Source organism: Schistocerca nitens, chromosome 5 (assembly GCF_023898315.1).
Source record: "Schistocerca nitens isolate TAMUIC-IGC-003100 chromosome 5, iqSchNite1.1, whole genome shotgun sequence".
In the NCBI taxonomy this organism is placed as follows: Eukaryota; Metazoa; Arthropoda; class Insecta; order Orthoptera; family Acrididae; genus Schistocerca; species Schistocerca nitens.
Window position 1 is genome coordinate 106,254,498 of NC_064618.1, and position 14,859 is coordinate 106,269,356.

The window sequence follows — 14,859 nt, forward strand, 5'->3', positions numbered from 1 at the left end:
TTGCCGTAACTGTAGCAAGGATGGTGGTGGCGGTGGTGGTGGTGGTGTGTGTGTGGGGGGGGGGGGGGGCGGACGCCGCCGCCGCCGCCGCCGCCGACGACGACGACGACGCACACTTGGCCTTTGACATAACTCCATAAAAAATCACAAAGGGGTTAAGTCTGTTGATGGTGGTGGCCATGTGCATCTCACCTCTTTGTCAGAATTTTGCACAGTCGAGCCATCATCATGTGTTTGTGTCTTGCAGTACAGACAAGTCGGTGAGACAAGGTGCACCATCTTGTTCCTAGATGAATCTGTTGGAGTTTTCTTGCAGCTGGGACAAAAGCCTCAAAGAAAGCGTGTCGACGTACCAAATCCTGTAATGGTTTTCTACTTGACAAAGCAGCAGCGGCAAATCTCACTCAACACTGCACAGAACACATTGTTGACCTTTGGCGAATCTCGTTGACGTTCGATGGAGAAATGGGGATTTTCTATTCCCCCAAAACGACCATTGTGCCCGTTAACTTTCCCGTCAGTGTGAAGTTTGGCCTCGTCCTTAACAACATTTCTGAGCAGGTGGCACATCGTGCAGCATAATGGCCTGGAATGAGCGCCTAGACTAATACATACCTTTTCATGTGAAAAGAATTATGTGTGGGATCTGAAGCTCACGACTTTCTCGACATATTAATTTCAGTGAACATTCGCTGGAATGGTGTTGCAACGCGATCAGCATTTTGCTCCGACATAAGTGGCCGACCAGGACTTCTGCCTTTGGAAATGCAGCCCTTCCGTTCAAATTTTTTGTGGCAGGCATAAATAAAGACCCTGCTGGGTGGCTCCGTGAAAGTGTACGCGAAATACATGTTGAGCAGTATCAGGTTCCGTGTCTCAGTAGTAACAGGACCCTTATAAGATCTCTTCGTTGCCCGTCCGTCCCACTGTTAAGACTCCTTTTTCTCAGGAACGGATACTGAATTCAGTAAAAAGTGTGGCCCTACATGTCACATATTTTGACACTCACTAACCCACTCATCAAAACCTACAGGGTACTTCCCATTGACCTAAAATCGTGAAATATGGCAAGAAGAAATATTTCACAGTACAACTAAAGGGAAAAAAATCCGATAACTAATTTTAAAGAAGTTTAAATAACTGGTGTTGCTAATTAGCACATCATGTTAATATCACTCCAGAATTACTAAAGTAAATGAAAAATTACTTTAGCAAGAGTGAAATTGCACAAAAAATTTAACTTGAAACTTTAAAATATTCTCAAAAGTCTCGGAATTTGCAGGACTCATACCTGCCACTATCGGTATCGATAACAGACAAAAATCGTAGATTTTCGATTTCCGGGATGGATGAACCACCTATAGATATAATTAAATTTGTACAGATCTCTCATCCCCTTGTCCTATTTGCCGGTGGCCAATCTTAGTAACTGAAGGACTTTCTGTTGTGATATAGTTGCCACTTTCTATACTAGCAGTATCTGGCGGCAGCAGGCTGCAGCAAGGAGATTGCGGTCATAAGTAAAAAGCTTTGCTATTAAAAGGTTAAGGTTTGAGGTGGATACCTTGTATCTTTTCGTTTGTACGAATTTTTTGAAAGAGTCTATGTTAATAATGGAAGTAGTGTGGTTTATTCACAGAATAAATACTATCATGTCATAATTTCGCTTTCAAACGTTTGCTGTTGCATAAGACGCAGTAACTTTTCCTGAGTGTTCAGGCCCTATCAAATAATTGTAGATCTCTTCGTCCCACAGACTTTCACTTTCTGTTTTGTCTTCTTCACGCTAATATGAAGCTGAAAGCACTAGGCAGTACAATGGGAACTTTTTGTAAACACTCTTGTTCCTATCGAAGAATTAACTAGCACACTTTATCTTGGTGCACTTGCACATTTTGTCGGTTTTTATCATTTGAGTGATTTTTCAGCCAGTGCTGTTTGTTTCTAGGTGTAGCGACATCACGCTAAAATGCTGCAAGAGTGATCGTTATAGCTGGCCGTACTGTGTAATGCATCGTTGATGACCACGATGTCGGGCGTCCTAAACAGACAACACGACGTAACGCACACGCGCTAGCTTGCGGTACTGGGAGGTTAGCCAACATCCGGATCGCGGGCGTGCAGCGAATTAACGACTACGAACTGATACAATGGACAGCCTCAGTGTGGTTGTTAGGGTTTCCAAAGCTCTTGTAGGCAAATAGCCGCTAAATTACGCTTCAGAAAATACGATATGCAAACTGTTAAAATACTGTAACATAGAACACAAAGTTCATAGATTCACTTACGGACTTCCCCCCTTAGGTTTACCTTATGTGGCGCTTGAAAAGGCATCCGGCCACAAAGTTAAATAATAAAATAAAATACACCAAATCCTGACGAAGTGACCCACGTCTTAGACAGGATGGACGCTAGGGAAAAGAAGGAAGAATGAATTACACTTGCCTCTTACACCGTTATATACCTGCTGCAGTAGTATTGTTAGCACAGAACTCCCGTCTTAGCGCATATGAGTTTTCAATGGCTACAGTATCAGTTGATTTGACGTACTCTATGTGATGTGCCTGTGCTTTCAGCTTCGTCGTTGCTTCGTCGCAGACTGAAGGTAGGTGCAGATAGCGCTCCTGCCGGGACAGAGTAAAAGCAACAGAGGGGCAGAGCCGGCGAGGCACCTACTAATGTCACACGATTGTAACGATCGCAGCGGGGAGTCGTCATTTGGTTCCCAAATTAAGACAATTCGCCGACGTCTTCGCAAATCCGATAATCTGAAGGCCGGGCGGCGGGCGTGTTGACGCAGCGCAAGAAGCCCCGGCCCGCAGTTCGCTTCTTGTCCTTGAACCGGCATCAGCGGCAGATCTCTTCATTTGCATAGCAGCGGGCCCGTCTGCATCACAATCTCTGTTTGACTTCCATCTAGCGGGCGATAAGCGCCGCGTGTTAGCCGTGCGAAGCGGCTCGCCACGCAAGCTGCGTTCAGCGTTCCCGTTGAGAAGACGCGGAAATATTGCCCGGCGTTTTTCTTAACTCGATTGTAAACCAGGGAAACACGCACTTGCGTCAGAGATACAACTATCGATTTTAGAACTTTTGACGAATTCCAGAATTTTTCGGCAACCTTATACCCGCTCCGTTGAATGGAGACGTACAGAAGACATTTTCGTTTTTGACTTTTGAGCTCTTAATTTAACACAAAACTGTAGTTTTTAACAACATGTGCATAATTTTTAAGAAATATTTTTGTATTTTATTTTTACATGGTGCTACCGCTGCAGCAGAGGAAGACAACCGTTAACTTACAAAGTGTTTTTTTCCAAACTTAACAGTGGAATGTGCAGTTTTTATTTTGTATTTTGAAGAAGCTGGTTTTGTATTTGAGTCCACCTTAAAATGCAGATTTTTTGGCTGACATGTAACTGTCAGTGTTTTTTACAGATGTAAACATGGTTGCAGAGCCTAAAGCCCATCAGACTGGTAGGAAAAGGCAAAATATGGCAAAAACTGGAAATGACTGGTGAGTTTTTTTACAAAATATAAGTAAACTAATTTACTTGTAATTTTTTAAATAGATAGAAATATGTTCGGATGTTTCATTACATGAAGTTAGATTTTTGACGATGTGAAATTCTTCACGCATGAAGTTGGCTATTTAACTTGTTAGTAGCACTAACACTAATCAAAGACTGTAGTTTCTTCTTAGTTGTTACTCGTGGAAAGAAAAATTTTCGGTAAGAAAGTTACTGGTTTCGTGTAATTTGGGTTCTGTGCGAACATTAACATTTGAATTTCTAGTGTACACGTATCGTCTGTCAACCTAAAAATTTCGATTCTTTCTTTTTGAGCAAAAATGTGTGGTTTAGGTAATTCCACTCACTCTTGTCTAGAAGAAATATTATCAGGAGGGACCGACATTTTAATGAAAAATTAAATTCACGGAATGCGTGACGTGTCTTGTTTGGAAACTACGTAAACGAAAGTTTTCGGTGAGACTCAGGTTCAATGAGCTTCCAGTTTCTGAGATACTGTAACGCAGTTTATGTCAGTTTAATTGGTCTGCTGTATATTATCCTCTACTGACAAGTACGGATACCAGCTGATTAGGTGATGTTAACCCCTAGTTCATTACAGGACCAACTTTCACAATCGTAATAAGAATAAAAGTATAGAACGTCAATTGTATTCTCCTTTGGCGGTTGGTAGATCATGGTAATACGAAGGCATGGTGAAAACATACAGGGTGTTACAAAAAGGTACGGCCAAACTTTCAGGAAACATTCCTCAGACACAAATAAAGAAAAGATGATATATGGACGTGTGTCCGGAAACGCTTAATTTCCATGTCAGAGTTCATTTTAGTTTCGTCCACCTACGCTCAGTGCAGCACGTTATCATGATTACATACGGGATACTCTACCTGTGCTGCTAGAACATGTGCCTTTACAAGTACGACACAACATGTGGTTCATGCGCGATGGGGCTCCTGGACATTTCAGTGGAAGTGTTCGTACGCTTCTCAACAACAGATTCGGAGACCGATGGATTGGTAGAGGCGGACCAATTCCATGGCCTCCACGCTCTCCTGACCTCAACCCTCTTCACTTTCATTTATGGGGGCATTTGAAAGCTCTTGTCTACGCAACCCCGGTACCAAATGTACAGACTCTTCGTGCTCGTATTGTGGACGGCTGTGATACAATACGCCATTCTCCAGGGCTGCATCAGCGCATCAGGGATTCCATGCGACGGAGGGTGGATGCATGTATCCTCGCTAACGGAGGACATTTTGAACATTTCCTGTAACAAAGTGTTTGAAGTCACGCTGGTACGTTCTGTTGCTGTGTGTTTCCATTCCATGATCAATGTGATTTGAAGATAAGTAATAAAATGAGCTCTAACATGGAAAGTAAGCGTTTCCGGACACATGTCCACATAACATATTTTCTTTCTTTGTGTGTGAGAAATGTTTCCTAAAAGTTTGGCCGTACCTTTTTGTAACACCCTGTAGACAACTCGATCTTTTTATGTGGAAACTCTTAAAGCTTTTTAAATTAAACAAAATTAATTAACATTCAGTATCCTTATTCTTCATGTCACCATATTTATTTCTTAACATAGTCATCTTGGCGACGAACGCATGTCTCCCAATGAGAGACCAGATGGCTGATAACATCACTGACTTTGTTGAGGGAATCAGAACTTCACCTTCACTTGCACCCTTTCATCACTATCAATCTAAGTGAACCCCTCGAAGTTGCCCTTTATGTTTTGGAAACAGATGAAAATCGTGTGGTGGATGATCGATGACAATGAACCCACGGCGTCGGATTGTTACAGGTGTCGCAGCGCTCGTGTGAGGTCTACCTTATGATGATGTACAGGGTGCTTCATTTGTGGACGAACTGCTCGAATTCGTGTCTTGTTTTTTGCCGCTGCGGATATAAGATCGATTGCAGCACGCTGTTTCTCACGCACAGACATAGTTACCGCTATGATACACGCTACAGTTCTAGAGACAGAGGGTTGCAACTTGCGTCAACGAAGCTTGACATGTAATATTTCAAGCGGTATTGAGAACAAAATTTTAAAAATTTGTTCGCGTCACTTTTCAGTACGCCCTAATAATTAGGAAAAGGGAGCACTTCCTTGATGTACATCGACAAGAAAATAATTCTTGTGTTTGTAATTTATTTTCCCAGATGTCATGGGTCCATCTGATCCAGAAGTACGTCGTCTCGGAAACAGTCGCAAATGCAGATTAAGAATCGTCATTATGAACAAGGGACTCAGGAATAAAAAGCATGTGGGTAACAGATTTTAACTAATTTCTCAAACTACCCCACTGAACTTGTATATACAATAAAAGGCATATTTCAGAAGAAGTCGGTTTATATTTTAAGGCTGTTTGCCGTCTGTTTCATTACTGCAGGAAGCTTGCTGAACATTTTGTTGAACCTTGACGTTTGGTTTGGGACTTTAGGTATATGGGATGGAAATTAGATATAATGTCTCTCTGCTCTCATCAGACACATACCTTTCCTAATGTTTTGTTCCCTGTAGCGTGGAGACATCAGCCTTCATTATCTACAGCAGAGGATTCTTTTTCCTGGATAGCTGACTTAAGGAAGAGGATAGGGTAAAATTACAGACCTGCGAACGCAAAGACAGGTGCTGCTGGCCACCGTAAATGCAACACCCTGAAGGAAGCATCCGAATCAAGTGAAATTTACACCATGAGTTTGCAGCGATGAGATATGCAACTGATTAGAATTTCAGCGCACACGCACATCACGCGCGCCTGTGGCGCCACCTCATAGCGCCATTTAAGGCTTGGCGATTTCGACGAGTGTACGTTCGGCACGTGTGTTTACCTTGTGGTTGGTTCACAAGACGATCAGTTATGCCTCGTAGACAACAGCGAACATCTTTTGATCAAGTATCCGAGTTCGACAGAGGAAGGATAGTGGCTTACCGAGATTGTGGATTATCATACAGAGAAATCGCTAGTCGTGTTGGATGAAACCAAACAACTGTAATGCGGATATGTGACCGTTGGATGCAGGAGGGTACGACGGACCGACGTGGTCGATCGCATTCACCTCGGTGCACCACTGCACGTGCTGATAGGCAAATTGTGCGCATGGCAGTGACGGATCGCTCAGTGACATCCCGAACCATAGCACAGCACATTGCGTCTGTAACGCATCATCCAGTGTCTGCGCGTACCATTCGACGTCGTTTACAGCAGAGTGGTCTGTTCGCAAGACGTCCATTGCTTCGTCTACCATTGACGCAGAACCACAGACGTCTCCGTCGCCAATGGTGTGATGACAGACGGATGTGGACGGCAGAATGGAATGACGTTGTCTTTACTGACGAGGCACGCTTCTGTTTGCAGCACCACGATGGTCGGATTCGAGTGTGGAGACACCGTGGAGAGAGGATGCTGGACAGCTGCATTATGCACACCGCCACACTGGTCTTGCACCGGGTATTATGGTATGGGGCGGTATTGGATATTACTGTCGCACGCCTCTAGTACGCATTGCCGGTACTTTAAATAGCCGGCGCTACATATCGGAGGTGCTGGAGCCAGTTGTCCTTCCTTACCTTCAGGGCTCGGCCACAGCCATATTTTAACAGGATAATGCGCGACCACACGTGGCACGCATTGTCCAAAGGTTCTTCGTCAATAACCAGATTGAATTGCTTCCCTGGCCGGCTCGCCCTCCGGATCTTTCGCCGATAGAAAACATGTGGTCCATGGTTGCTCAACGAGTGACCCAGATTACATCCCCAGCTGCCACACCAGATGATCTTTGGCAATGTGTGGAAGCTGCTTGGGCTGCTGTACCCCAGGAGCACATCCAACGTCTCTTTGACTCAATGCCGAGACGTGTGGCAGCGGTGATCTCCAACAATGGCGGCTACTCTGGCTACTGATTCTGGCGGGAATGGTGGGAGTGGAGGAATAGGAGGCGGCTGCACATTCATTCCCACACAACTACGCGATGCACCAACTACGGTGCGCCTACAGTAATCCTTCACCTAGGCCATTTTGCTAGGTTTAGGAATAATATAATACATATTACTGGAAAATGAAAAATGCATCTGTAAGCAACTGCGAATAAGCACTCATTTCGAATTACTGACAAACAGGGGTAAATAATGGAAATTTGGAAGTATAACAATATAACGAGTAGTTGCCTTTTCTTTCCAGCGGTACTAGGCGAGATTTGGGAAACCACCTCAGCCGTGTAAAACTGGAAACGTACTTTCCTGCGTACTTACACAGCATCTCGTAACTGAGACTGCGTAAGTGAATGTACTAGGCCCTTCTTCTCCTTTTCTGCGTCGAAGTACTTCAATATATATTGTCCATGATTTTACTTTCACCGCTGCGAATTACATGTTCCTTTTCCTCTTAGAAATCAGCAGTGAACCAGAAGAACGCCGTGATGGTCCAGGGACGGCCTGTTGACCCATTTTATAACGTAAAGACACGCGAACAAAACACAACACGACAGCAACGCATCACACAGCAGTAAACAATGGTGCAGTACTATTGTAGCTACTTTAGAAAATTCTTTAAAGTGAACCTTCCTCTCAATCTACACCATGCCGACGTCCGCAAGTTTAAACTTCAAGAAGTTCTTTACACAGGTTAGTGGAAACAGTGTCTTGCATGAAACTTCCTGGTAGTGTAAAACTGTGTGCCAGATCGGGTTCCCAAGTTCGACTCTGGGTCCGGCACACAGTTTTAATCTACCAGGAGCTCCAAATCATTGCGGAGGATGACATTTCTTTCTAGTCTCTTGCATCTTGCTGCAAGTACTTGCTGGATCCGCCAGTTCCTGGAAGTTTTTCTGAAACTAACAGAAGTGCATGACGAGCACCGATGCCAAAATGCTACATCTATACTCCGCAAGCCACCCAACGGTGTGTGGCGGAGGGCACTTTACGTGCCACTGTCATTACCTCCCTTTCCTGTTCCAGTCGCGTATGGTTCGCGGGAAGAACGACTGTCTGAAAGCCTCCGTGCGCGCTCTAATCTCTCTAATTTTACATTCGTGATCTTCTCGGGAGGTATAAGTAGGGGGAAGGAATATATTCGATACCTCATCCAGAAACGCACCCTCTCGAAACCTGGCGAGCAAGCTACACCGCGATGCAGAGCGCCTCTCTTGCAGAGTCTGCCACTTGAGTTTATTAAACATCTCCGTAACGCTATCACGGTTACCAAATAACCCTGTGACGAAACGCGCCGCTCTTCTTTGGAACTTCTCTACCTCCTCCGTCAACCCGATCTGGTACGGATCCCACACTGATGAGCAATACTCAAGGATAGGTCGAACGAGTGTTTTGTAAGCCACCTCCTTTGTTGATGGACTACATTTTCTAAGCACTCTCCCAATGAATCTCAACCTGATACCCGCCTTACCAACAATTAATTTTATATGATCATTCCACTTCAAATCGTTCCGTACGCATACTCCCAGATATTTTACAGAAGTAACTGCTACCAGTGTTTGTTCCGCTATCATATAATCATACAATAAAGGATCCTTCTTTCTATGTATTCACAATACATTACATTTGTCTATGTTAAGGGACAGTTGCCACTCCCTGCACCAAGTGCCTATCCGCTGCAGATCTTCCTGCATTTCGCTACAATTTTCTAATGCTGCAACTTCTCTGTATACTACAGCATCATCCGCAAAAAGCCGCATGGAACTTCCGACACTATCTACTAGGTCATTTATATATATTGTGAAAACCAATGGTCCCATAACACTCCCCTGTGGCACGCCAGAGGTTACTTTAACGTCTGTAGACGTCTCTCCATTGATAACAACATGCTGTGTTCTGTTTGCTAAAAACTCTTCAATCCAGCCACACAGCTGGTCTGATATTCCGTAGACTCTTACTTTGTTTATCAGGCGACAGTGCGGAACTGTATCGAACGCCTTCCGGAAGTCAAGAAAAATAGCATCTACCTGGGAGCCTGTATCTAATATTTTCTGGGTCTCATGAACAAATAAAGCGAGTTGGGTCTCACACGATCGCTGTTTCCGGAATCCATGTTGATTCCTACATAGTAGATTCTGGGTTTCCAAAAACGACATGATACTCGAGCAAAAAACGTGTTCTAAAATTCTACAACAGGTCGACGTCAGAGATATAGGTCTATAGTTTTGCGCATCTGCTCGACGACCCTTCTTGAAGACTGGGACTACCTGTGCTCTTTTCCAATCATTTGGAACCCTCCGTTCCTCTAGAGACTTGCGGTACACGGCTGTTAGAAGGAGGGCAAGTTCTTTCGCGTACTCTGTGTAGAATCGAATTGGTATCCCGTCAGGTCCAGTGGACTTTCCTCTGTTGAGTGATTCCAGTTGCTTTTCTATTCCTTGGACACTTATTTCGATGTCAGCCATTTTTTCGTTTGTGCGAGGATTTAGAGAAGGAACTGCAGTGCGGTCTTCCTCTGTGAAACAGCTTTGGAAAAAGGTGTTTAGTATTTCAGCTTTACGCGTGTCATCCTCTGTTTCAATGCCATCATCATCCCGGAGTGTCTGGATATGCTGTTTCGAGCCACTTACTGATGTAACGTAAGACCAGAACTTCCTAGGATTTTCTGTCAAGTCGGTACATAGAATTTTACTTTCGAATTCACTGAACGCTTCACGCATAGCCCTCCTTACGCTAACTTTGACATCGTTTAGCTTCTGTTTGTCTGAGAGGTTTTGGCTGCGTTTAAACTTGGAGTGAAGCTCTCTTTGCTTTCGCAGTAGTTTCCTAACTTCGTTGTTGTACCACGGTGGGTTTTTCCCGTCCCTCACAGTTTTACTCGGCACGTACCTGTCTAAAACGCATTTTACGATTGCCTTGAACTTTTTCCATAAACACTCAACATTGTCAGTGTCGGAACAGAAATTTTCGTTTTGATCTGTTAGGTAGTCTGAAATCTGTCTTCTATTACTCTTGCTAAACAGATAAACCTTCCTTCCTTTTTTTATATTCCTATTAACTTCCATATTCAGGGATGCTGCAACGGCCTTATGATCACTAATTCCCTGTTCTGCACATACAGAGTCGAAAAGTTCGGGTCTGTTTGTTATCAGTAGGTCCAAGATGTTATCTCCACGAGTCGGTTCTCTGTTTAATTGCTCGAGGTAATTTTCGGATAGTGCACTCAGTATAATGTCACTCGATGCTCTGTCCCTACCACCCGTCCTAAACATCTGAGTGTCCCAGTCTATATCTGGTAAATTGAAATCTCCACCTAAGACTATAACATGCTGAGAAAATTTATGTGAAATGTATTCCAAATTTTCTCTCAGTTGTTCTGCCACTAATGCTGCTGACTCGTGAGGTCGGTAAATGGAGCCAATTATTAACCTAGCTCGGTTGTTGAGTGTAACCTCCACCCATAATAATTCACAGGAACTATCCACTTCTACTTCACTACAGGATAAACTACTACTAACAGCGACGAACACTCCACCACCGGTTGCATTCAATCTATCCTTTCTAAACACCGTCTGTACCTTTGTAAAAATTTCGGCAGAATTTATCTCTGGCTTCAGCCAGCTTTCTGTATCTATAACGATTTCAGCTTCGGTGCTTTCTATCAGCGCTTGAAGTTCCGGCACTTTACCAACGCAGCTTCGACAGTTGACAATTACAATACCGATTGCTGCTTGGTCCCCGCATGTCCTGACTCGCCCCGCACCCGTTGAGGCTGTTCCCCTTTCTGTACTTGCCCAAGGCCATCTAACCTAAAAAACCGCCCAGCCCACGCCACACAACCCCTGCTACCCGTGTAGCCGCTTGTTGCGTGTAGTGGACTCCTGACCTATCCAGCGGAACCCGAAACCCCACCATCCTATGGCGCAAGTCGAGGAATCTGCAGCCCACATGGTCGCAGAACCGTCTCAGCCTCTGATTCAGACCCTCCACTCGGCTCTGTACCAAAGGTCCGCAGTCAGTCCTGTCGACGATGCTGCAGATGGTGAGCTCTGCTTTCATCCCGCTAGCGAGACTGGCAGTCTTCACCAAATCATATAGCCGCCGGAAGCCAGAGAGGATTTCCTGCGATCCATAGCGACACACATCATTGGTGCCGACATGAGCGACCACCTGCAGATGGGTGCACCCTGTACCCTTCATGGCATCCGGAAGGACCCTTTCCACATCTGGAATGACTCCCCCCGGTATGCACACGGAGTGCACATTGGTTTTCTTCCCCTCTCTTGCTACCATTTCCCTAAGGGGCCCCATTACGCGCCTGAGGTTGGAGCTCCCAACTACCAGTAAGCCCACCCTCTGCGACCGCCCGGATCTTGCAGACTGAGGGGCAACCTCTGGAACAGGACAAGCAGCCATGTCAGGCCGAAGATCAGTATCAGCCTGAGACACAGCCTGAAAACGGTTCGTCAGACAAACTGGAGAGGCCTTCCGTTCAGCCCTCCGGAATGTCTTTCGCCCCCTGCCACACCTTGAGACGACCTCCCACTCTACCACAGGTGAGGGATCAGCCTCAATGTGGGCAGTATCCCGGGCAACCACAGTCGTAGTCCGATCGGGGGATGCGTGGGACGAGCTGGCCGTCCCCGACAAACCCCCATCCGGACCCCCACAGTGATGCCCATTGGCAACAGTCTCAAGCTGTGTGACCGAAGCCAACACTGCCTGAAGCTGGGAGCGAAGGGATGCCAACTCAGCCTGCATCCGAACACAGCAGTTGCAGTCCCTATCCATGCTAAAAACTGTTGTGCAAAGAATGTCTGAACTAATCTACAGAGAGCGCAAACAAATCGACAAAATTTAAACGGTTATTAAAATACAAGATTGCCTAGTAAATGCAGTAATGCTGCTACTTGCGCACTGGTGACACACTGCTCGTCGGCGGAAGGAGACTACGCGATTTTACACTATTCAGGTACTAAAACGCGATGCTACAACTCTCAAATACTATAATACGCCCTAAATTTATGAATTAAACAATGCAAGTACCAAAAACACGCAAAGAAATTAAGAATTAAACTATGTAACAAATGAGTGAGCTAGGAGTATACGACTAGCTGCTGCAGCTGCTTATCCAACGGCGGCAGGAAGCACACTGGCTGTGACCAACCGACACTGGCCGTTCAAAACAAAAACAGAAGACTAACGACTACGCGAATTTACACTATTCAGGTACTAAAACGCGACGCTACAACTCTCAAATACAATAATACGCGTGAAATTTATGAATTAAACAATGCAAGTACCAAAAACACGCAAAGAAATTAAGAATTAAACTATGTAACAAATGAGTGAGCTAGGAGTATACGACTAGCTGCTGCAGCTGCTTATCCAACGGCGGCAGGGAGCTAGTGTCGAAAAGGAGAACGGCGCAGAGACGCAGGACCGAAACGAATATACCATAGGAAGCCATAAACACACATAATTGGTACCACCAGCCAAGGAAGTACGAAATGAATTTACCAATCAATTTGTTCCCCCAGAAGGAAAAGTAGAAACACAATACACACATCAGACGTCTTCTGATGTTATCGGATTTTTTAATGTTACCGTAAACACAAATACATTTCATTTGTTAAAAAAAAAGAAACGGCCTTGCCGCAGTGGATACACCGGTTCCCGAAGTTAAGCGCTGTCGGGCGTGGTCGGCACTTGGATGGGTGACCATCCAGGCCGCCATGCGCTGTTGCCATTATTCGGGGTGCACTCTGCCTCGTGATGCCAATTGAGGAGCTACTCAACCGAATAGTAGGGGCTTCGGTCAAGAATACCATCATAACGACCGGGAGAGCGGTGTGCTGACCCCACGCCCCCCTATCTGCATCCTCCTCGAGGATGACACGGCGGTCGGGTGGTCCCGGTAGGCCACTCGTGGCCTGAAGACGGAGTGCTTATATTATAACAATAGCAATGAAAAGGCAGGCTCTTGGTGAAGTAGCTTGCTTCATTTTTGTACACTGTTATCGAATATTTGATTGTACAGTAGACCAGATGTGCTGAAAATTTCCATACTACGTCCTAAGAAAGTTTTAAATCTAACCTAAGAAAGTTTAAATCTAAGTCAGGTCCTCTGATTTTAGTTCATTCAGTAGTGTTTCTTTATAAGACCAGTACTGTTCCTCTGAATCCATTTCTTCGACCTAACGTTTCATTTTTTCTGTTTCATTATCTTTGTGTTTTATCACGATTTTTGTTCACTAACAATAATGCAACAACGGTGGCGGCTGCTCCGGTTTTTACACACGACTGCGCTTCTGCAATAAGTCCCTGAAATTAATTTGCCCCATCGGCTTGAAGACGTGGACTTCAGTAAGTTTTTGTGCTAAGATAAACTCCTCAGCAAGTGCTTGCAGAAGTCACTTGCTAGTGCACACAAGCCTTCAATGTGCACAATAATACTTCCGTCTTGGGCAGATTAACGTTGGCGTTGCTCCGAGACAAATGAATGTTTTTCAGCTAGTGCGATTTTCTCCGCTTCTAGCAGCACTAGTGAAATCGTCGAATCATCGTGGCCAAACAGTAGCACACTTGACTGAAAGTGGCAATGCAAACAGCCTCTACTGCCGGAAGGTTGGTGACGCTGCGGTGGCGGCAGTTCGGCCGAAGGCAGTAACTAGTCCTGAATCTTGAATTTGAAACTAACGGCTCCAGACTGAAATAGATTCTCACAAGCTTGTGACTTTTCTGAATTCTGTGATTAGTGAACATGGAAACTGCTACTGCTCCCCCCCCCCCCCCTCCCTCCCGCCCTTGGCTTTCGATGGTCTCATACTCAGGCGTGCCGTTGGGTGGTTTCACGTGGCCGGGAAGAATTAATTTGAGCGCATAAAATGACTACTTAATCCCTCAACTTTTTAGCTAATTGAGTTATAGGCTCGTGGCTACCATCACTGAACACTTTATTACTTAAGCAATACGAATCCGCAATTGGATTCCAGTGGACCCCTCTTCGATTCAGTACCTCCACATTTGTTATTCAAACTACCCGTCTAATCTTATGCATTTCTCTATAGCACCACATTTCAAAAGCACATGATTTCTTGTCTGAACTGCTTATCGTCCACGTTTCAATTCCATACAAGGCTGCAGTGTTGATAAATAGCTTCAGAAAGGACTTCCTAACAATTAAATTATTTATATTAGACTAGCCGACAAACCCGGCACTGCTTGGGTATTAATTTTGGCAATTTTCTATCAGAAACGAAAACAAAAAAAGTACTGTGTTTGTAATCTAAAATCGAAAAAAATTTCCTTTTCCGTATAGTCATGAAAATACCTTTGAAATTCAACAGTAAGCTCGATGTGAGTTGATCCCAGACAGTTTCTGTACGCTGG

At 44.8% G+C, this 14,859-nt stretch overlaps 1 protein-coding gene across 1 annotated transcript in view; it reads left to right on the plus strand.

Annotated features, from left to right (window-relative positions):
* The window catches only part of LOC126259596 (RNA-binding protein Raly-like), a 418,128-nt gene that overhangs the window by 138,876 nt on the left and 264,393 nt on the right, over window positions 1–14,859 (plus strand). Inside the window, exon 4 of the mRNA XM_049956505.1 lies at window positions 3,436–3,514. Coding sequence (XP_049812462.1) covers window positions 3,436–3,514 — 79 coding nt within the window. The remainder of the gene's footprint in view (window positions 1–3,435; window positions 3,515–14,859) is intronic.